Source organism: Numenius arquata, chromosome 9, assembly GCF_964106895.1.
Source record: "Numenius arquata chromosome 9, bNumArq3.hap1.1, whole genome shotgun sequence".
NCBI classification, from domain to species: domain Eukaryota; kingdom Metazoa; phylum Chordata; class Aves; order Charadriiformes; family Scolopacidae; genus Numenius; species Numenius arquata.
The window spans coordinates 29,189,168-29,211,382 of NC_133584.1; the positions used below are offsets into that span (position 1 = coordinate 29,189,168).

The 22,215-nt window shown below is 47.2% G+C and overlaps 1 protein-coding gene across 2 annotated transcripts; it reads right to left on the bottom strand.

Annotated features, from left to right (window-relative positions):
* Positions 1-411: 411 nt before the first annotated feature.
* On the bottom strand, positions 412-19,644 carry BOK (BCL2 family apoptosis regulator BOK). Of its 2 annotated transcripts, none has more exons than XM_074153773.1 (5): positions 19,405-19,621; positions 18,144-18,515; positions 14,007-14,135; positions 6,491-6,654; positions 412-1,521 (listed from the first exon to the last, which is right to left on the bottom strand). In XM_074153773.1, the coding sequence occupies exons 2-5, from the start codon at positions 18,364-18,366 to the stop codon at positions 1,396-1,398; spliced, it is 642 nt and encodes a 213-aa protein (XP_074009874.1). In that variant the 5' UTR covers positions 18,367-18,515; positions 19,405-19,621; the 3' UTR covers positions 412-1,395. The 2 variants fall into 2 exon arrangements, with proteins under 2 accessions (XP_074009874.1, XP_074009876.1); XM_074153775.1 differs by having other exon boundaries at positions 415-1,521; positions 19,490-19,644.
* Between the last annotated feature and the right edge of the window lie 2,571 nt (positions 19,645-22,215).

The following is a 22,215-nucleotide window of genomic DNA, read 5'->3' on the forward strand; positions in this document are numbered from 1 at the left end:
GGACATGGTAGGGAAATCAGGAAAGAAACCCAACCCAAACAAACAGCAAAAACTCCTATAATGCCACAGGTTTTTAATCCAGAAGAGTGTTCTGCCACGCCGCCACGCTCTCGGGAGAAAGTCACCGAGAGGGTGTCTGCCGCCAGGCTTTGGCGGAGAAGAGGCTCCCCAGCCTTCCCCAGCGTATGGCAGCGAGGCCCCGCTTCTGTCCGTGGAAACAGCATGTTTCTGACATGGTAACAACATGGGTTAAATTCCTAGCATGAACCCAGCGAATCGTAGTTTTAACATGTTAACATGTGCTACCATGGGAAAAGCTGAAGTATTTTTAGCATGGCCTGAGTGTTTGTCTCTGCACTGTTCTGGCCTTTTTTGGAATTTTTAACTCTGGAAACAAATACAATACTCTTTGTAATAGTGAAACACCACCTATTTTCTTTTATTGTTTGCCACAAAGAAGACCGTGAGTTGTACTTCCAAAGACATTAAAGGAGAAATGTAAATCAGCTACTTTTGACACAGCTTTCCCCCTTTGTAACACCAGACAGTTCACTTACTGTTTCCCTAATTCCTGCCCATGCCCCCCAGCCTTTCCTACTTACATGCTTAGCTCTGACGAAATCTCAGCGGAGAAAACATTTTTCGTTATGAAATTCAGTCCCGAGTCACTGCTTGAAGGTGTTGCTCCTGGCGCTGCTGTTTGAAACAGCGTGTGAGCGCAGTAAGAGGGACCAACAAAATACACCAGCAAAGAGTACCACATGCAGCTGCCCTCTAGTCCTGCCCCTCACACAGCCGCTCAACCCGGTTTCCAAAATGTGTTGGGGAGAAGCATCTGACAACAGTATGTTGTTTGTTTTTTTTTATCTTGTCAAAAATCCACAGCTGCATTATCTATCTCCTCCACCATGCTGTGGGCAAGTCAGTTAGGTATAAAGGAGGAGATGGACTTTAAGCACAGATGTAACAGCAAGAACCAACACAAGGCAAGTCTGAGGACTGAGGCTAATGTAGAGCAAAGGAGGGACTCTCCCCCTCTCCTATTTTCTTATCCCGTTTCAAATAATCCCCTTCCCCCTTCCCTCTGCCTGGCACCAGCATAAGCATGCCACACAGCCATAAGGGACAGACGCCTGGCGGTCCATGCTGCACGCAGCTGCAATCAGTGTGCCCAAGCCACCCAGGAAAACAAGGCTCTTGAAAGGATTAACGGTGAGAGAGGATCCTGTGGCTGCAAAAGGAGACTGTGGTTGATCATCTCCTCCCAGCTGAAGGGGGAGGAGAACAAGATGTTTGTTCCAGTCCTTCTCTTCTTCCTCTTCAGAGATTGCCATTACCACTGCTTCTGGAGTGGGGGAGGAGATGGGGCAGGGGGCTGCGCTTGGCAACTGGCATTCATCTCTCGGGCAGCAGGACGAAGAATATGGCCTTGAGGAAGTGACCAAAGCTGCAAACAGCGGCCACAAGCCAGTGGGAGCGAAGGCTGGGGTCAGTATTCACCACGCATTTTGTGATGTCTGCCTGATGAGGAGGGAACAGAGATCATCAGAGGGAGATGCCCAGAACCACATCAGCCACTGCGGCACCCTCCCGGCCCCGCAGCACCGTGCCACCACTGCTGCAGCCACACCGTCAACAGCCACAAATGCTTGCCCTGATACTTCCACGCACCGCAAGTCATTAAATCAGGTTTAAGAGCTCTGTGAAATACACTTTCTTCATTCTGCATCAACAGGGTGAAGCATCCCCCTTTTCAGCCACCCCTGGGGAAAGAAATGCTACAGAAAGATTGTCAAGCATTTTCAATTTTGAATAGATAAATAAAAGAAACTTTCTTCCCCTTTTCAAAAGAGCTAGGAAGCTTTGGCAATATCAGTATTCTCATCCTTTTCTGTAAAGCAAGATGCTTCCCAGAGGTTGTCCTGTTTAATATCAGCTCAAATTGCTTGCACTTTTTCTCTTGCCTTAATGTTTTATTTGGAACTCATTCAAGCAAACCAACCCCCAATTTAAATCTAAAGCAATGCAAGCTTTGTTTGTGGAAATATGTATGCTGGCAGAGATGCCTCCCAGACGCGTGGGCCTGATTTAAACGTTGCTTGGGCAGCTGGTTTCAAGTATTAACAAGAATAGAAGCTGGCCTGCAATGAATAAAAAATAACAACAATCCAGCAAATTCATGAAGACAGGATCTCAGCTGGCATTGGGAGGAGAAGGTGGAAAATATCTGGAGGGTAAACTGAACAGGACTGAGGTAGATAAAAAATTGCATCTTCTGGTGGGAGAAACAAATTAAAGTTCTGCCAGCAATATAATTGAGCTTGTGGTTAAACTTCAGCCTAGCACAAGGAGACACGGAGTGTAGTTCTGTAACAGAGAGAGCAATGGCAGCACATCAACTTGACGCAGTTTTCAGAAAGAGCAACAGGAATCGGGTCACAAGGAAGGCAAATATTCATCAGCCCCAAAAGCTTTTTCTTTACAAGCTTAGCTCAGCAGTCTTCCAAGTTTGCCTTCTAACACCAGTCTCTCATTGACCAAGCAGAGGGAAGTCAGACTCTCAACCCTGAGATGTTCCTCCCAAAAAACGGGACACAAAAGCTGCGGAATACTCCAATAAACTTGTCCGGTATTTCTGCCTGTGTTCAAGGCATGGGTGAGCCTTGGCTGACCAACCTTGGTAATAATTAGAAGAAAACAAAAGGGGGACTGAAAGGACAAATCCCTGTGTCTGGTTACTGAGTACAGCCACGCCAACCGACTCCATTGTCATCTACAGACAGAAGGTCTGTTGACTGCAGCCTCAACAGCCACCCATGCAGTTCCAGCAGTTCCTCCCTCACAAGGAACTCTGAAAGGCTGGCACATTGAATCACCCTGCACTGCTGTTCCCCAGGAAGCATTAGGAGATGCTGAGCCCACAAATAACTGACGAGTAGAGATTGCAGGAGGAATGAATACAGGCACTCAAGGATGGGAAGAAACAGGATGAGAGGAGGAAGCTGAATCAGCACATGGGTGTGGAAATAATGCCGCCTATAAAAGCATAAGCAAACGTAGCAAGCAGCCAAAGTAGCACATAACAGAAGATGCTGCAACATAGTACCAGTGTTTATAGGTACTTTATCTTTATTGTGGAGCAAAGTAAAATGGGTCTGCCTGAATGCTTTCAGTGATGGCTTAGCAAACCTGCCCTATTTGCATTTTTAAAAAGTCCTGTCCAATTTTAGGGACCAGCATGTCCCTAAAACACAGTTGTGTCAAGCTGTCTCTTTAGTCAAGAGAAGTCATGATGTGCAGGTACCTGTCTGAACATGTACTCAGATATTAGGGTGGCTGATCAGTAAGAAACCTAAGCTCTGAAAGGCTTTAGAACCTCCTGTGAAGCAGTACAAGGCCCAGATATGCATACCAGGTTGATTATAGCTGCAAAGGGTTAACATGAGAAAGTGTGAACTCCTTCAAGCTGTGCTATGCCCTACCAAAGGCAATGACCTCACTCCAGCTAATCAAGAGGACCAGCAGTCAGAAGCCCTTACAAATTTGTATGGTGCTTGCTCAGATAAACAAAATTTCTCAGCTGTTTAACAATTGCCTTAGATAATGTTATCTAAATAAAGCATACCTGATAATGCACTGGAATTGAAAATTTCAAAGCTACTTAATAAAGCCGGTCTTTGAGTCTTGTGAGGCATTGATAAACTGTTGCAATGGCAGTTTGATCTTCACCTGTTAATTATTCAAACAAATTAAAGTTGCTTGCTCTGCTCTGTAGCAAACGTATGTAACAGCTGCTAAAAAAAAGTTAACAAAAATTCTTTGTTCTAGTGCAAAGCCACTATTGAGCCTGAAAACTCTCCCCAGGGAGAGATGATGCCTCAAAGGGTTAAAAATTTCTTCTCTCTCCTAAGAGATTTTTTTTGGGTCGAGCTTTGGGGAGTAGGGTCTTTCTCCACACCATGGAAGCAGTATGGGAACCTACTGCTGGGTGGAGACTTTCCAATTCCTTTCCAAGATCTCCACGGTGGCTTTTCTGAAAGGCACTTGGAGCACACCGGCTCCTCTTGGCAGCCTCAGCCTGAGGCGATGGCGTTAAGAGACGGGGCGATATGCACAGGGGAAACAAGGTCTCCATGCCAAGACAAACTAACAACCAGCTGTGTCAGGCAGCAGCTGAAAGGGTCCCCACTACAGAGCTGTTTCATCTGGCCCATTAGTGAACGAAGCTGGGAAATTCCATGCCGCAGTGCCGAGATGAAGAGGAAGAACGTTCAGGGAAGCACAGCACAGGATGGCAAGAGGAGTAGCAGCCTTTCCCCAGACTGAAGGAACCCACTCATTTCTAGAGGGAAAATACCTTCTTGTTGCAGCCCAAAGTTGCTGATTAGGGTACTGGAGACAGACTGTAATCAGCACAACCCAGCAGCTTTTTTAGAGTCATTTTGTTTGATCGCAGGCAGTGAGACTGGCTTCCCTTCCTTAGGGCCAGATCCCAAGAGCGAGCAGCACATTTCAGCAACTCTGACAAAAATGTGCTGACCGTCCAAAGAGGGATGATCAGCAGAAGGAGCTAGCAGTGGACAGGACTTATCTCCTCACTTCTGGTCAGGGGAGGGGTTTTGTGGCTTGTTTGCTATGCAACAAACTTTCCAAAAATATCCATTTGGAACCATCAAAACACCCTGTTTTGAACTCTAATAATGTAATAAAAAATTAAAACAGATGTTAACTTATCAGAACATGCATGTTTTACCAAAACAAGGAAAAAAATTAATTGGAGACCAGGAGGAGACATATTCCTATGCAACATTTCAATTTTAATGAAACTGCATTTTTTCCGAGGGAAAAATTGTTTTGGAGAATACAATTCAACCAGGTCTATAGGTACCCAGTTAAAGTAAGACTCCAATGGCACTGAGGCAGGGATTTCACAGGCAGAAACAGTGCTACTCAATCAGTCACTTTCCCAGGATATCCTCTTCACCGATCTCACTCAGCACAATTATTTGTGCAGATGCAAAATGAAACATATCAGGGCATTCAGCTCAAACCTTACTTTTCAGTTCAACCAAAGAGTTCCCTGACTCAGTTGGGCTCAAGGTCACACTGCTTTAGAGAGGGCAGGGATGATTTAAAGTGGCAGTAACACTTAGTTTCTCCAGGAGTGAAGGCACCTTTTTGATGGAGGGCAACTGGAAAAGTAGTGCTGTTCCAGTTTTGGATCCCTTGCATTCACTAAGTGACTGAATCAGTTACAGGCACACTTGGGGACTTTAAGCACAGAGGAGCAATTCTCAATTTGGAAAAAGTCATTCCCCCTCTCTCCGGGTCTGTGTGGGACGGGGAGCCTGACCATTTCTGACGCTCAGCAATAAATATCACCTTTTGGAAAGGGGGAACTTTGCCACTGTGGCTCAGTCTGGAAAGGGTCCATGCCTTGGGAACAAGATGTCCCAGGAGCTCAGTGGTGACATATGGCAATATTTAGCTCCAGGCAGTACAGCAAAGTGCTTTTGGCTGTGTTGCTCCGAGGAGCGTCTATAGCTCTGCCAGACAGGTACAGAGACCCTTGTACATACGTACATCACCCAGCTGCCCCCCACAAACATAGCCAAGCAGTCCTCTCAGTCTCCTTTACTAGAGGTGAGAGGGAGGGAGGTCACTGTCTGGCTATTCCAACAGCACCAAAGCTCTTACTCTGAATCATCCTCCACAAGAACATTGTATTTTCCATTGGGTATAGAGAAAAACAAAGAAACCAGATGCTTAAAGCCACACTCCGATGCAGAGCAGCCTTAGCTGCTCTGTTTCAGAGCAGGCCAGTAACACAGCCACAAGCCCTCCCTCACCAAGGATGGGTGTTATGAATGCCCTTCAAAGCATAAGTGCACAACAATTTGAGCTACATCAGAAGAAATTATTCATGGGGCATCATCAGGGTCGGGTCAGGGAATGACACAAACTGCCAGGTTTTAATATCCCTCTAAAATTCCTTTTTATGGTGGCATAGTGGCAATGGTGGCAAGTCACATTAATATACTAAGCTTTGACTTGGGGAACTGTGGGGCAGGTGAAAGGGAAATCAATTAGCAGGCGTCATTTTTGTCAGTTTCTAGAAAACAGCTGCCCAAGAGAAATACTCCTATTTATAGTCTCCCGCTGTGAGTGGCTAGAAGCTCCAGAGATGTTCAGGTCAGAAACAGAAGAGGCCCTGGTGGGTAAGGACTGAATTAGCCTGGCACAGCTACGCAGGAAGCTGAGGACCAGAGCAGCTGATGTTGTCTAGGACAGGACCACGGGGCAGTAACAGAGCCATATGGAGTCTAGCACAAGTGGAAGTAGGATGGTGGTGGACACAGGGCTGTGGAAAAGAATCTCACTCAATGTTTTTCTGCATAAAGGTGCAGTGGGGGCACTCTTACTTTCATTAACCGGGATATTTTCTGCTCTGCATGTGTGGAAGCAAGCTTGATCAGATAGCATCTCTTACCCAGCCTCCTCTCCTTTTCAGCCATGTCACCAAGGTCTTGCGGACAAACTCCCCCAGGCAGTCTACGATGGTGTGAACCATGGCTGGCTGTGCATGCCGCACACAGTCCACGGCCAGCCCCGCTGCCACAGCATAGAGAGACACCACCTTGCCCCACGTTATGCCTATGAAAAGAAGAAAGGTCATTCAGATTTACACAAGCACACATAGCTCAGTCATGAATAGACAAAGGAAACGGCTTTCCTTCATTACACGTGCCCACACTGCCCGTGTGCAGCTCTGAGTTCAGGTGCAGCCACAGTTCTGCATGCTTTTCATCATGGGGGAAAAGAAATACTAGGGGACTAGGATTGGGCAAAACTCTCCACCTGGAGAAGCAGAATTAAATGATCTGACCTGGGCATGCTTCGACCCCCTCTCAGCACTGGGTGCACAGCTTTGGAGAAAGCAGCCCAAAGGCATCATCAAAATAGGGAAGATGTGCACCACCGTGGTTTATACTTCCATTAGCTCTCAGTCATGCACATGCTGCACAGGAAGCAATTGAATTCAAAGAGTTTGAGGAACCTGGCGGTTTTGTCACCAGCACAAGTCTTAAACACCCTTAAGACGAAGCCTTCCTGCTTTTTTCTAGATCAGAGAAGACTTCCAATGCGACACACAAAGCACACAAGACGAGCAACTTCAGCCAGTTCTACCATGACACAAGAGCAAAAAAGGGAGGCAAAGCTTCAGGGCCAAGAGAGTTGGCGTCATCCTTGATGTAAGGAGTATGCCCCAGTCTCCACCTGAAAAACAGGTAGTTTCAAGAGTTTTGCCATTCTGCCTTCATTATTTAACATTGCGTATCCTTTCCCACGAAAGGCAGTGCAGGGATAGAGTGTCAGGCAGTTATCTAATCTCCCAGAAAACAGCCTTCCTGCTAGGCTGACCTGCCAGCAGCGAACGCTCCATGGAGGTTGTCCCAGCAGCAGTCATCTTCCTGTTAGTGGTAGTGGTAAGTACTCAAGCTCAGTTCTGGGTACCAGCCAACCTCTCTGGGTCTCCCCCACACTTTGCCAACACCACTGGGCGTAAGTCCTCCATGCTTTAACATTGCTGCCAGCAGTCCCTCATCAAGCTTTTATCAGGACCAGTGACCTGGAAATGTAACTCTTCTGCACCCATGCAGAAGAATTACCGCAGCACAATGGCACATGGATTTTCTTTGAATCCAGTAGGAAGTTGAATTCCCCCCCTTTATTATCTGGAATAGCAGCATTTGATAAGCATACTGTGAAATATTTCACAGTGTTAGGTCTCTATGGAATCTCTCCAAGGTCTCTCCCAAATGTAGAAGCCAGGTGAAGTTTCAGTACTTAAAAACCACACAAAAGCATTCTTGCTGGGTTGCAACAAGAAAGAAAACAGGTGAGAAAGAAAAGATTAGTTCAGTCACTAGATCTAAGGACCAGAAGGGGTTAAACACCGGATCAGAAAACTAGATGGGCTCAGTAATCTACCAGCTAAGAAAGCAAACCCTTAAATACAATTTAAATGAAGAGTCCCCTTCTTTCCTTCATCGCAGTCCCCGATCCCAGGTACCCTGACTCATCTCTCCGGGATGGAGCTCCAGACCCCTCACAGCTCCTCACACCACAGCAGAGCTCCCCACATTCCTTTACAATACATGCAGGTTTGACAGCATTTCCACAATCCTTCCACTTAGTGCCTCAAAAGGGACAATCACACTAACACTTTTAGGAATTGCTTTTTTTTTTTTTTTTTTTTTTTTTTAAGTAAAATAAAACCCACTAAACTTTAGACAAACTGTTCAAATGTCAGCCACAGGAATAGCTTGTTAGACTGAAGGAAATCCATTCACTTTTCAAAAAAACAAAAAAGCCATTTTTCACTCATGACTGATATAAGATCAAGATCTACCCATGATCCTTTTGTGAGGCTCTGTAGCAACAGCAAGAGCAGTAGCTCAGAGTCTCCTGTGATAGTCTGTCCTTCACCAGCACTATCTCCAAGATCAGAGGAAGTTATTAATATAGCTAAATTGGCTGTTATTCTGATTTTACTTTCTGAGTGGGCCCTGCAGTGTCCCTTCCCCAGAGCTGTCACTCAGGAAGTTCACGCCCTGTGTGGTATTCACACTATTTATCTGTCTTTCTCACGTTGCGTGTCACCATGACAGCCAGCAGAACGGGCCAGGAAGAGGCTATGAAACCACAGGAGAAAACACCAGACAGAGGGCTTCTCCCGGCAAGACAGAGGCTGTCTTGCTGCAGGTCAATACCTCTCTACCCAATGAAAGAGACTTTAAGGGGTTATCTCTTGCCGACCACCATCTCCTGGACCAGAGCCTCGGCTGGCTTATACTCAGCTTTAGTGTAAGTCAGTTTTTACAGCTCTCCACCCCTGCAGAAGTATGGCTCCTTGCATCTTGAGTTACATGAACCAAAGTTACCCGGAATTCCAGGGAAGAGTCCACTGGCTTATTCCCAAGCTTTTACTGACAGCGCTCTTAAAAATCTGAAGCAAGTCCATTAGCTTTGAGATATTTACATGGCAGTAACAAAGACTGAGAGGGAGCTGCAGCCACCCTAGTAGAGAAAGATGGCTGCAGTCCTGATTAACTTTGTTTTAAACCCAAGTTTCTCTTTCCAATAGAAAAAAAGTGCATCCACAACCTATGAAAGATACAGGCTCAACAGAATCACGATTTTTCTGATGCAGAGGAAAGCGGTTTGCTCTACAGACGTGTCAGTTCAGGGTTCTCCTCCCGGGGAGGATGGAGAGAAAGCCCTTTGGTTCTGGCTTCTCTGCCAACGTTGCTATGTGCTTTCTGCAGGACTTGCACAAGGTGAACGCTTCCCCAGCACATGGCCAGAGCCCCTCTCTCTTTCACATGGACAGCAGAAAGAGGACAAGCTGTTGGCCAATGCTTATCATGGTGATGGATGTGAAGGGCTCCAGTGGTCACTTCCCATTATCCTCCTCTTTACAGAGCCTGCCTGCAAGGGTCAAACCAATTGTTTAGTCTGCTTTTCCTGTTGCCAGCAGAGCTGGGCCATGCAAGTGGGAGAGGAGAAAATCCCCTCCTGATTTCTCTGCGTGGCAACTCCTATAGCCACTGCTGGAGGCAGAAGATGGAGAGAGCAGGCTGGGCTCCTCACCTGACACAACAGGGCACAGGTTATGCTCTTGTTCGCACCAGATGTTGTTAGGGGAGCCCTGAAGGAAGGGAAGAGCAGACACCTCTAACAGCAGCTCAAGACCAAAACGGGGCCATGCCTGTGGCCAGTCCTTCTGCCCCAGGAAGGCTCCAGCAGCCAACGAGCTCCAGGCAGGGCAGGGGAACAGGCCACAGCAGCCCTCACCTGCACTCTTCTAGGACACCAGCTCCATTAACTTTTCTCTCTTAAAGCTTCCCTCGGCAGGGGTAGAGGAGCACAATCTACTGGCAGGGCAGTGCCTCTGCCCCCTGTGATGTCCAGGCCAGGGTGACACTAGCTTGATGCATCCCTTGGCATAAGCTGGATATGCATCTGGCCAGTGCACATGAGCAGAGACTACACATTGTCTTGCTCCGAATTCCTCTAAAGGTCTGGCTACTGTCCACATGGGGTGAGATGGGCACTCATCACCAAGAGAGATAATCTATTCACTGCTTCCCACTGTGCAGAGCAGCATCCACAGGAGCTAATGACATGAGGGAATGGAAAACTGGTCCAGAAAGGAGTGATCGAAACAGACAAAGCTCTGGAACTTCTGCTCATAGCGATGGAACAAAAGGACACCGAAAGAGAGAAAAGCTGCTAAGGCGGCATTTTAAGAAATAAGAAATACAAGTTGCAGACTCAAGGCCAGTCATGGAGCCAGAGGTATGTAAACACTGGCGTGCCCAGGGGAGAATGAATTAGCAGGAGAAGATGGCTCTTGAAAGCGTTCCCGCTGCATATTTGCTTGCCTGCCCCAGGGGAGGGCTCAAGAAGCCACGAGACACTACTGCGCGGAGTCTCAGAGCATCACTATCCAAGGTTACTCAAATAGACTTCCCTCTGCTCCACTCGGCATCAGAGCACAACTAGCAAATCAGACCTAAGAGAAACATGATCGAGTGCTGCATTTCAACAGCTGGGAGAATACAGCCAGACACAATATCCTTTCCTCTGGTGGAGAGAAAGAAGCCAACAAGGATGTGCAGAAAGCAGGAAGCTCAACTCATAAGGCATAAGGGATGGGGAAGCAGTGGGATGCATTTCCAACAGCATTTGCTCCTGCAGAGGAAAGTATTCGCTCCCAAGAACCCATCAACCAGGCAGCCCTGTTGTAAAGGATTCACTTCAGCCCAAGCACTCTTCATTAAAATCTGACAAACACCCAAACCAATATAAAACCACAGTCAAAGTTTCTAGAGAGCCCTCACACCTAGCAGCTCTTACCAACTGGAGGAACCTGTTTCCTTTAGGAAAGGAAAATGCATCTCCATTTTCTACTTCTGTTTTTCCACAAATGACCCCTTCCTTATGAGATTTATTTAAACAGCTGATGTAAATACCAGCTCAGCCAGGCCCCAATCCAAAGTCTGTTAAAGTCAGTGGAAAGTCTCCTGCTGGCTGCAGAGCTGCTTTGGACCACACACCAGTATTGTCACAGAGGTGATGCTGCTGCAGATCCTTCAACATCCAAAGCAGGTCAGGGCTCTGCAGTGCCAGTCTCCACACAGGTGGGCTCTCCTCACCCTGAAAAACTAACAGGTTGTATGGAAACAGGGAAGCAAAATACAGCTTGAGCCTTACCATGCTCTGTGACCTGCTCACCTTCTGCCTATATTCTCAGCTGTTAATCTGGCTGGAATTGGGATTCCTACATTGGGATTGCTACACTACAGAAAAGCCAAACCTGAGATAACTGGAACAGAGAATGCTGTAAAGTCAAATATGGCACAATGTACCCATGAGTGGGACTAATAAGAATGCCAGATGTCCTCAGTCTTGCTGCCTGAGGATGCTGTTGGCCTTCTTGGCCACCTGGGCACACTGCTGACTCATGTTCAGTCGCTATCGGCCAACAGCCCCAGGTTTTTTTCCACCTGGCAGTTTTGCAGCCACTCTTCCCCAAGCCTGTAGTGTTCATGGGGTTGTTGTGACCCAAGTGCGGGACCCAGCACTTGGCCTTGTTGAACCTCACACCACTGGCCTCAGCCCATCCACCCAGCCTGTCCGGATCCCTCTGTAGAGCTATCCTACCTTCAAGCAGAAGTTACCTCCTAACTTGGTGTCAGGGTTACTGAGGGTGCACTCAATCCCCTCGTCCACATCGTTGATAAAGATATTAAACAGAACCTCAGCCCTGGGGACACTACTCGTGACCCGCCATTAACTGGATTTAACTCCATTCACCACAACTCTTCGGGCCTGGACATCCAGCCTTTTTTACCCAGCAAAGAGTAAGCCCATCCAACCCACGAGCAGCCAGTTTATCCAGGAGAATGCTGTAGGAAACTGTGTCAAAAGCTTTACTAAAATCCAGGTAAACAACATCCGCAGCATTTCCCTCATCCACTAAGCAGGTCATCATGTCATAGAAGGAGATCGGTTTTGTCAAGCAGGACCTGCCTTTCATGAACCTGTGCTGGCTGGGCCTGATCACCTGGTTGTCCTGCATGTGCTGTGTAATGGCACTCAGGATGACCTGCTCCATAACCTTCCCAGGCACCAAGGGTGGATCTGCCAATATACATTGGTGAGAGCAGGGCTCCCAGACGCCAGCAGGGCTTTCTCCCCAGCATCATATTTATGCAGCATAGCAGCATGCACAGCCTGCTCCACCTGCAGCCATCCACCTTTCTGGCGTAATTCCCTGTGTCACTTCAGCTTTGGAGGTAGGCCAGTTCTGGTGTAGTCAGCTATAGTCATCTAAGACGATGCAATCTACTTACCTGCAATACGAATACCTGAGCCTGCAAACCTGACCTTCATTTTTCTGTAAGCCTTGATGCAAGTAAAGCTCAGCACTAAGCGACAAGACAGGGCACCTGCACTTTGAACACAGCCACACTCAGACATTCCTGCCATACTTGCCCAGCTTTTGCTTTCTGAGGCCACACGGCCTCCCAAGAACAGCCCAGTGCAAAGGCAACCTGCATTCCAGACGTGCTCTGAAAGGATCCCAAGGGCTGCAGTACTAGCTACAGAATCCAATTACATCCATTTCTTATGGCTCAGCTTCAGCTTCCCTGATCTGGGGAATAAATCTGCCCTACTAGCCCAGCTGGGAGCCGTGCTTTTGCAGCACCTCTCAGACATCTATTCTGTCATCTGCTGTGATTCTGGAGAGGATCTGTGCTTTCCAGCACAACACACTTCAGATCTGAAGTCCAGGATGTCAGCACAGGGCTTCTCTAGGGTGTCAGTGGTTCCCATACAGTGCATGCACATAAAGATGCAGAGCTGATTCGAAGATAAAAGGTTTTGAGTGAGGAAGCCTATTTAAAAGTACAACAGAAACCTGGACTTCTATCCTGTACCAACTACCTCCTGTGACACTTCTCATGTCAATGTCACTGGATCCAGTGTCTTCACACTACTATGCTGTTAGCAAGCAGCTGTCTTTAGGGGGTTTTTTTGGTGTTTTGTTTTTTTTTTGTTTGTTTTGTTTTTTGTTTGCAGTCTTTACCATCCAGTCTTTAACAACATCTATTGTTCCTTCCATGAACAACACAATAAAACACTGCAGAAAACCTACAACCATGTCACGACTTGCCTGACATAAATCTCCATGTAAAATGTTTCTCTTCCCTTGATTCCTCCCGACTGCATTCCCAACTGCAGGCAGTGACTGTTCTCAGGGAGGCTGAGGTTCCCTCGCAGGAACACAGCACAGAGTGTACCTTTGCTTTTGACAGTCATCTCTGGGACCGGTCAAACAGAAGCAGAAGAACGTTCATGTCTAAGCAGTGAGAAAGCTGAAAGCTTGTCTGGAACAGCTAGCCTTGAGGGCTGAGGCTCCTGTCTCTGAGCATGAGAACAGAGAAGCGGCAACTGGAAGCAGCAGGCTCCACTGCAGTTCTGGCTATCGCTGGGGAAAAGGAGGCCAGAAAGAGAGGAACTCCCTTGTGATGAGTTGGTTCTGGCTCAGCAGCGTGAGCTGGAGCAAGGGAGACTCCCATGTAATGAATCCTCTCCAGTTGCCAACGGTGAGCAAAGGAGCTTGGAATGAGTGACCTCCCTGTGCAATGAGGTAACACTACCTCCTAACAAGGAAGGGCAGGAGATGCCTTCTAGAATGAGGGAGAACCTGCCAGGAAGATATAACAAAACAGAGCATTTCCCTGCCTGAACAACAGAGCATAGAGGAGCTCTCATTAAATCATTAAAGCAGGGCACACTGCCAAACTGCCCACAGCCCTTTCAGAAACCATGCCCCACCTTGCAGGCCATCCCAGAAACATGCCTTCTCTGAGGTGGCTCCATCCTGTTCTTTCCCACCCAGCCCTGTCTGTGTATCTGTCAGGGCACAGTACCTGCAGTGAAAATCTGCGCAGCTACTGCCAGGAAGGCGTCTGTCACCACTGTCTCCGAGTGCAGCGAGATGTTCAGTTGGCGGGCGATATTCCGGTAGACGTTGGGACGAATGTATTCCAGCTCATCCCCTGGAAACAAACAGTCTGGAGTCACCACACAGAACACCAAGTCCTGCTCCTACCACGAAGGAACTACAGCTGGGGCCACCCCACATATTCCTCCAGCTGAAGAGACTTAACCCCAGCTCCACCTTATTTTAAACAGGCAGCAGAGTGCTTAGGTTTATTTGGATGCAATCCCCTGCTACCTGCACCTTGCTTTCCGAATATTCTCTGTGCCTGGCACTTCCAAAGGGAGCAGGGACATGGAGTGGCCCTGTACCAGTGGCATGGCTGCAGTAGTCTCCAATATACCTGACATTCCCAGGCTGGATGCCTACCTGTCCTCCAACACGGGAGACTAGCCTCAGATAAGCAAAGCCATCTCATTTTTCTTCAGAAGCTAAAAGGAGGCATGTACATCTACATAAGCTTTTGAGAGATATGCCCTTTCTCAACACCCCATCAGACTTGTACAAAAAAGCCTCAAGATGAGACCAACTCAAGAATTTTGGAGGCTGATTAAAGCCAAGGATCCACCCAGAGCTGCACAACATTGAGCAAAGTGACTATCAGCTCTGCTATTTTACACTCATACAATGACAATCTGGAGTTCTTTCTCTCCTCCAAATGGTTAAAGAGATGTTTATTTGCCTGGCTGACTCCTCAGCAATAAGGTTCTCGACACACACAGACACATGCTTTAGCCTCCAGGTTGTTTTCTCCCCAGCTGGGATGTAGTTGGAGGTGCTAGGGTAGCTTGAAGACCAAGAAGGAAATACCAAGGAAAAGCAGAGAACTCCTGCCACAGGTTTGTACTGTCGACCTCGGGCAACAGCAGTAAAGCTTCTCCTCTAGCAAAATATTTTTGAGCAGTAGAATTAATAAAGCCCAGTTTCCAATGGATTTATCTGTCTGTAGGGGTTCACAGACACTTAATGAGGTTTCCACAACTGCTGTAGGAGCATTACACAACGCACACATTCCATGAGACCAAGACCCTTTGTGCATGGAGAGTCCTATTTGTTTTAGATTTAGGACACTCTGCTCTGCATCCTTCTCCTGCACAAGGGTGCTCTGGAGCATCCGGGGGAAGAGGAGAGCTGTCACAACAGCTTTACATCCCACTGCAAGACCCAGGTGACTTGCCCTAGTCAGAGGGCAACTGATCCTCCTGAAAATTTCATTTAGATGGGGACTAAAAACATGACACCCCAGTCAGGAGATTATTACAGAGTCATTAGCTACTGGACCTTAATGCATCTAACTGGTCACTGGCACTCAGCACAGCACAGGCAAAGCCCAGCTCCCCAGGCCCTTCGTGTGTGTGGGATTGTCCCACAATCTGATGGCAAGAGGAAACCCTGCCAACACATGGTCAGCCCTGATAAGGGGAAACATTACTTGCACAACTCAACAGCTGTTTTCTCCTCACAGGGAGCACACAGGCTTCCCTGTAAAAAATGCAAGGAAGTGGGGATAGCCCTGCCCGTGGTTAACTGAGAGGGAGGCATGGGAGGCTGGGATCAGCACTTGGTAGCCTGCCACTGTCACAGCTTTCAACAAGCAGTGCCTGGAGGCCCCAGATGAGATCAGGTTTTGGTTGGAGGGGCACATGCTGCTGAAGTGCGCCCTGCCCTGCAGCAAGGCACAGGGCAGACCAGCACAGCAGACGAAGAGAAGCACAGGAAAGCAGTCCCAGGCTCACAGACTCCCTGCCCCGGTGGCCCCAGGACCTCCCCAGCAGCATGTGACATTGGTGGCAGTCTTCGGTGTCCGTGTTCAGATGCCCGACAGCACACTTAGCAACATTTAGAGCAATATCTGTGTTTCCCCTCCTTCCTCCAGAAATCACGGAGGAGCGAGTAGGGCAGCAGTGACTCTTTCCACATGCAGAAGCTCAGTGCGGTGGTGAAACGGCACTTGCCTGGGCCTTAGCCAGAGGAGAGACAAGTTCAGATAAACCAGACCTCTGACACATATGCCAGATTGGTCTGGGGTGTCTCATTTAGCCATACCATTAGTTTTTACCACCTCTCACTCGTTAATTGCATTAATTAGCTGCTAAGCCTCACTAAGCTGATGGGCTCTCGGTCTCCAAAGACTTTGCAACTGTACCGCCTGTGCCCAGCACCTCTGCTAGCCCACCATCATGCTCTCTACTGAGATAGTCTAATGGTGGGCTCTCCACCATCAGAGTTCATCAGACTCCCTGCTGCCTTGGCATGTGCAAGAGCGCTAGGAAATACTCTGACTTCTCATCTCCACAGGCTTCTCGGCAGTATCGTGGAGAAAAAGCCCGTCTGGCTTGTTGCACTGCTTAGTAAGCAGCTAAGGACTACTGTTCCTGGCAGGTGGATGGATACCACTCAGCCTTGTACTGGTTTATAGATGAAAAGGGGAAAAGAAAGGGACAGGCCATGTGGCAGGCAGCATTTCTGAACAAACAGTTCCGAAACAACTCCTCATCTTAATAAGGAGGACTGCTCACCCTTCTTGTTGCATGGGTACCACGTGGCTCCCTCCAAGCAGATTTGCTCAGAGAAAGCGTCAAGTTCCTGCGGCTATCAGCCAAATCTTTCCATCTGGCCAGGGATAAGTAACAGGAGAATCATCTAGGAGACGCCTTCAGACCCAGTCTGCCACCTGTTTGCCCTTTAACATGCTCCTGGCCACCCACAGAAGATCTGGTTGAAATCAAACAAATCTCAACCCCCAACCCAGGCAAAGAAGAAACGGAGGACAAAAAGGCAGTGACAGAAGAACAAAAAAAACCCCAAAGAGCAAACAACCGCTGAAAACAAAAAAAAGAAGTAAAGTCAGCATAGGAGAGAAAAAGTGAAAAACAATAAGAAAATGAACGAATGGGGGAAAAAAAGTCAGTCAAAAGGTACTTAAAAAGAAATTTGAGATAATATCAAACAGAAGTAGAAAGAAAGGGGAGGAAGTGGGGATAGCAGCCTGGTCCTGAGTTTGTTAGGCCCAGCTAAAGGTTACTTCATCTGACTTACTTGAACTTTGGTGTATTAAGTCAGATGCAAATGCTAGTGGTAGTTTCCAAGCCAGATGTGAACTAATATACCAGCCTGGAGGCAAAGAGGAATGTTGGAAGCAACTTCCAAGAATGAGGGTGTTGAGATCTCAAAAGGCAAACAGCTTGACTTCAGCATGCAGGAGGCTAAAACCTAAACCAAAAGGCCAGCTAACTGTCTGCACTTAGAGGGTACTCCTGGTCCAGGCACAACTGCAGAGGATGTCTTCGTGTAGCAGCCTACAGGCATAACCTTTAAATCGTTCTCCCTGTGGCCCCGGCAGTCACCCAGCCATGAGGGGGGTTGGCTAGTTTGGGCACTGAAGGGCAGTGTCTGTCATGCAACAGCAGCCAACTCCTCCTTGCTCCCACAAAAAGCAAGAAAACTCATGTCTTGGTGAAGGGAGGCAAAGTAAAATCAAACACACTGTCACTGAAAACAACTTTTATAAAATCTCCAACACACGTGGTCTAAGCAACTACCCCCACATTAAATGTCCTTGCAGCTGGGCGAGCAACAGATGAAGCCCCAGTCCCGAGGTAGCAGTACTCTACCAGATGCCAGCTTGGGTTGCATCACGGCAGCCAAGTCACCTGTGTCTGGAGAAAACACTGCAAGACCTGTTAAAATGCCAAGCTGAGAAAGACTAAGGAAACTACTGTGAAAACTGTTACACAGCTGGGGTCTTATGCAGATAAAATTAATTTGCTGTTGGGCTTTCTTGGACTGCATCATACTTTTAAGTTGTAGCAAGTTCTCAGAAAAAAAAAAGTAGTTCTGCAGAAAAACTGTGCTGAGCAGGGCTCCAAGGGACTGAGGAAATGCAAGTAAAGGAGCTGGTTAGGGAAGATCACAAAAACCAAATCTAAATGCCCAAAAGCAGAGAAGAAAAACCTCTGTATCATCACATAAAAAGCCTCTTGGCAGTCATGAGTTCCAGAAACCTTGGTCTGGTCTGAATTGCTCTGTAGAGTTTCAGTTCCCACCCATACCTGCAGGGACTTACCTAGTCGCAGCAGTATGGTGGACACCTCGGCCAGCTTACCGCCAGGCACTGGTACATTGTACTCAGGTTTGCTCCAGCTGACACCCGCTCGAATTAGCCTCGAATTTATGTAGTCTCTGCAGAGAGCCTTGGCTTGGGACACAAGCTCCTTGTCAGTGGGAGACCTGTCAAAAACCTCCATCACCTCTGCAGCAAAGACTGAGGAACGGCGTAGCACTTCCATCCTTGGCTGCTGAATCGACACCTCAGCATAAGCGGCTGACCCGATGCCCTAGATGAGGATCTGCAGAAGCTGTGTGTAGTAATCCTCTGGTCTCTTGGTTTGTCACAGCTCCCAGCAGTTACTCTCAAAAGGCCAGTTTTTCATTTTACCTGGTGAATAAAAGCATCTGTAAGTCCTCTAGCACTGCAAAGATGTAAATCAGGAGTCCGAGTATTATAACTTACAGTTATGCTAAAGTCAGTGGTATCATATTCACAAAACATTTGTCTAGGTGCACCTTACAGACAAGGGACAAAGTCTTCCGCCTTACAGCCGTTCTGATTTTCACGGGCAGCATGCCCCACAGAAGGGCTGCAGTTTTGAACTATCAAGGTGTTCCCTCTTTTCCAGTTCAGATTCAGCAGTCCCAGGATTACCCTTCAGAGAGACTAAATGGTCAGAGTGTGGAAACAATTCACAGAATACGTAGGCAATCTCAGCTTGTTTCAATTAAACTGGAAAAAAAAAAAAGAATCTCAAATACAAGCTACAGTAACCTCAACCAGATGTCAACAGACATTCCAGCTCAGTAGGTCATGGATTATTCTGAAGAAATGGCACTATTACAAGCACAGGGGTACTGGACCATTTGAAGTGTCTCACCAGAAACAGTTTACCACATTCCCAGTTTATATTTTGGTTCTGCCACTCTTTTTCTTTCTTTTTTTTTTTTCATTTTTTTTTTCCTCCAAAGCAATGTGCATACTTCTTGAAAACCTTTAGCAACGGCAGAGAGAGCAAAACAGAAAAGCAGATTTAAAAGAAGTTTTCAGGTGTGAATGCCTAAAGATAAAATTCAAAATTTCTCCAGACACACCTGAATTCATCTGTTGATCTGACTTTTTAATGCAGCACTGCTTTTGAAGTCAGTCAGACCAAAGTCTTTATTCAGACGTTAGTAAATGTATTGTTCAGTCCCCAGTTCTAGACATCGATTTACAATAATGATTTTCAAATGAAATAGTTACTTCCTGTTTTCCCAATGAAAAATATATTTACCTCTCATGCTGCACTTTTTCCCCCTCAGTGATTTCTTTTTGGGTTTGGTTTCATGTTTCTTTGGAAGCTCTGCATCAGTGAGTACCTGGTTCAGGATTCATAGGATACTGTCACGCTTCTCTGGAAAGCACCAGCCCCCTTTGCCGGGCTCGCCGCAGGGCTCACCGGTGCCTCCTCCCCCGGCTCTGCCAGCCTCCCATCCCGGCTGCGCTCCTCCGGGATCCTCGGGGCTCGCTCTGCGGCTTTTAAGGCGGCAGAGGAAAGCTTCTAGCTTTAGCCTTGTAAGGAAGATCAAATAACCGGGAGGTGGGGTTGCTATAGCCAGAGAGCAAGGATTTCTCCTCCCCTTTCTTCACTCTTAAGGAGGTTCTCTGTTGTTCTACTGACAGCGCCCAGAGCTTCCTTCAAGGACTGGACTTAGGGGTGAGGTAGGATCTGGAGCAGGTTACCCCATGTATCAGCCAGCGATGAATGCGCTGCTGGAATAGGAATAGCTCTCGGTGAATTCCTGCGGCGGCTTTTGGGGAGTTGATGCTGGCCAGTCATTTTCATAGGGTAGCTGAGTTGGGGAACTGCAAGTTGACGTATTTCGGCAGTGGGCTACTCATACCAGTTCAATCACCCGTGGAGGGCTGGGAAGCACTGTGGCACTTGCACATTTGCTAGAATTCTGGGCGACATTATCATTAGTTAAGCAATACTGATGCTTAAGCACTCGTCTTTGTTTCCAAGCTCTACTGAATAGGCATGGTTTAAATAGGACTGCTGTTTCAAGCTGTCGGCTGCTGCAGGAAGCTAAAACATAATTTTAAATTATTTTTTAGCCATCAGAGTTGCAAAGGCAAAAATGATTTTTCAAAGAGATGATTAGGAACACTGCAGAGAAGGCGTGTGTTACGGGTGGGCAGTAGCACAGGATTTCTGGAGTCTTGATTCAGGGATGGGCCTCTGTCTATAGCGACTATATCTAAATTTGAGGAGGGCTAGTAGATAAAAACAAATTTCTGAGAGAATCTTTGAGCAAATACTTGAGGTGCTGGAGATGTACAGTCACTATTGCCATCTTAACATGACCATATTGAGCTAAGCCAGGGGTCCCCAGCTGATGACTGCTACATACACATACCTCTCCTTAACCCTGCTCCTTTCCCAGGAGAAGCCAAGTCAGAACCAGTCCCAGCTCTCCACGGGTGCCAAACCTGTCCCACTTGTCCCCTGCCCAACTGTCACAGCATGCAGCACCCCCTCAACTTCCACCCTGCAGCAAAGACACAAAAACTAGAAGTGTGAAGGCTGGGTATAATAAACCAAACTTTGTGTAAAAAACCCCCAAACAAACAGTGCATCATATTCTACCTATATTATTTAAATAGTAAAAATACATCTTCACAATGAAAGACACCTCTGTAAGTAAAAATATATGAAACCACAGTATAAAGTGCTCAGCTGAACGCAGAAGAACAAGGGTGTTACAATCCAGGGAGCTGCCAGTGTACTCTGAGCCCCTTTTTCCATAATATGTTTAGGCTACAACACTTAAGAGGCTAGATCTATACTGGAAAAACCCTTGTGGCAAAGGAGTATCAGGAAACAGTGCAGAAACAGTTTCTATCGCCCAAACCCACTGTTCCCAGTGTAGCAGTTACTGGCACAAGAGAGTTCTGGCTGGAACAACAGGCTCCATGCTGCAGCTCCTGCCTGTCTCCCATGGGGTGACCAAAAGAGCTTTAGTGAAACCAGGGGACCTCAGAGATATGACTACATCTTCTAAGTACATCAAGTGGAAGCAAACCCTGGAGAGAGCACAGCAACAGTCTAAATGTGAACAGCTTATGCTCAATATGAAATAGTTAACCATTAGAGAAGTAAGTCCCTGAAAGGGCCTTTTAACAGTTGCAGTGGAAGCAAAAAAGCTAATTGTGAGCATACTAAGCTTATGAAGAGGTCTGCATCATATGGTTTCCTGCAATAGCAGGAGAGTAACCCTGAGTGCCCTAGGAGGTCCTTTCCAGCCTCGTGTTCACACGGCCTGGTTTCTGTCAGAGCTATTGTTTTGTTTCACCTCACAGTGCCAACCCCAGCCATTCCACACAGCCTACCACAATTCCAGCAGAAACGACACACTCAACACACAGATCCACTGTTCTAAAACACCTGCAAGGTAGGGACTGGGAGAAGCAAAAGGATGCCAGAGACACACAGTTAATAGCCAGAGAGCCTGGGAACTAGCCCCGCTAGCCCCTTCCTGCTGCAAGCCGTTTCCCTTCAGAGAGAAGATGCTCTGGCAAAACACTGGCACAGTAACCAGACCAAATCCTTCTACCAAACCCTCCCTGAACCTTCTTCTGCACTATCTGACCCAGCTTTAACATACCATCTTCTCCCCACTGACTCTTCCCAACTGATTTTTGCAGCAATACTTCAATTCTGCATTTGTGAAGTTTGCAAGTTATCACTGCAAAAACACCTACGCCATCAGGCTTTAGGTTGCAAAGCCATAAAGGAGGAACAGGGAGGCTAGAAGAAACACTTCTCTTTATACAGAAATATTTTGCCAGCTGCAACAGGAAAACAATACATGGAAGCAGCAGCTTAACGAGACCCAAGCAAAATACTGAGTCTTTTTGAACCTTTCTCTTGTTCCTGAAGGGCTTGATTCAAAGCCTCCTAAAAGCCAATTAGTTATTTGTATTACTTGCATGATAGAATCACCTGGAGCACCTTTTCTGGAGCAGGATTTTGCTGTGCCAAGTGTCACGTGCCAGAGCAGAGGGGATGTGGCACAGTGAACTTATCTTCCACAGCCTTTAG

What these genes read in the sequence shown, in the direction of transcription:
- BOK (XM_074153773.1), bottom strand. Translation starts at nt 18,366, where the DNA reads ATGGAAGTGCTACGCCGTTCCTCAGTCTTTGCTGCAGAGGTGATGGAG. An exon ending in TGCGCAGATTTTCACTGCAG is followed by an intron (nt 6,655 to 14,006) that starts GTACTGTGCCCT and finishes TTCTTTTCATAG; the next exon opens with GCATAACGTGGGGCAAGGTG. An exon ending in TGAAAAGGAGAGGAGGCTGG is followed by an intron (nt 1,522 to 6,490) that starts GTAAGAGATGCT and finishes CCTCCTCATCAG; the next exon opens with GCAGACATCACAAAATGCGT.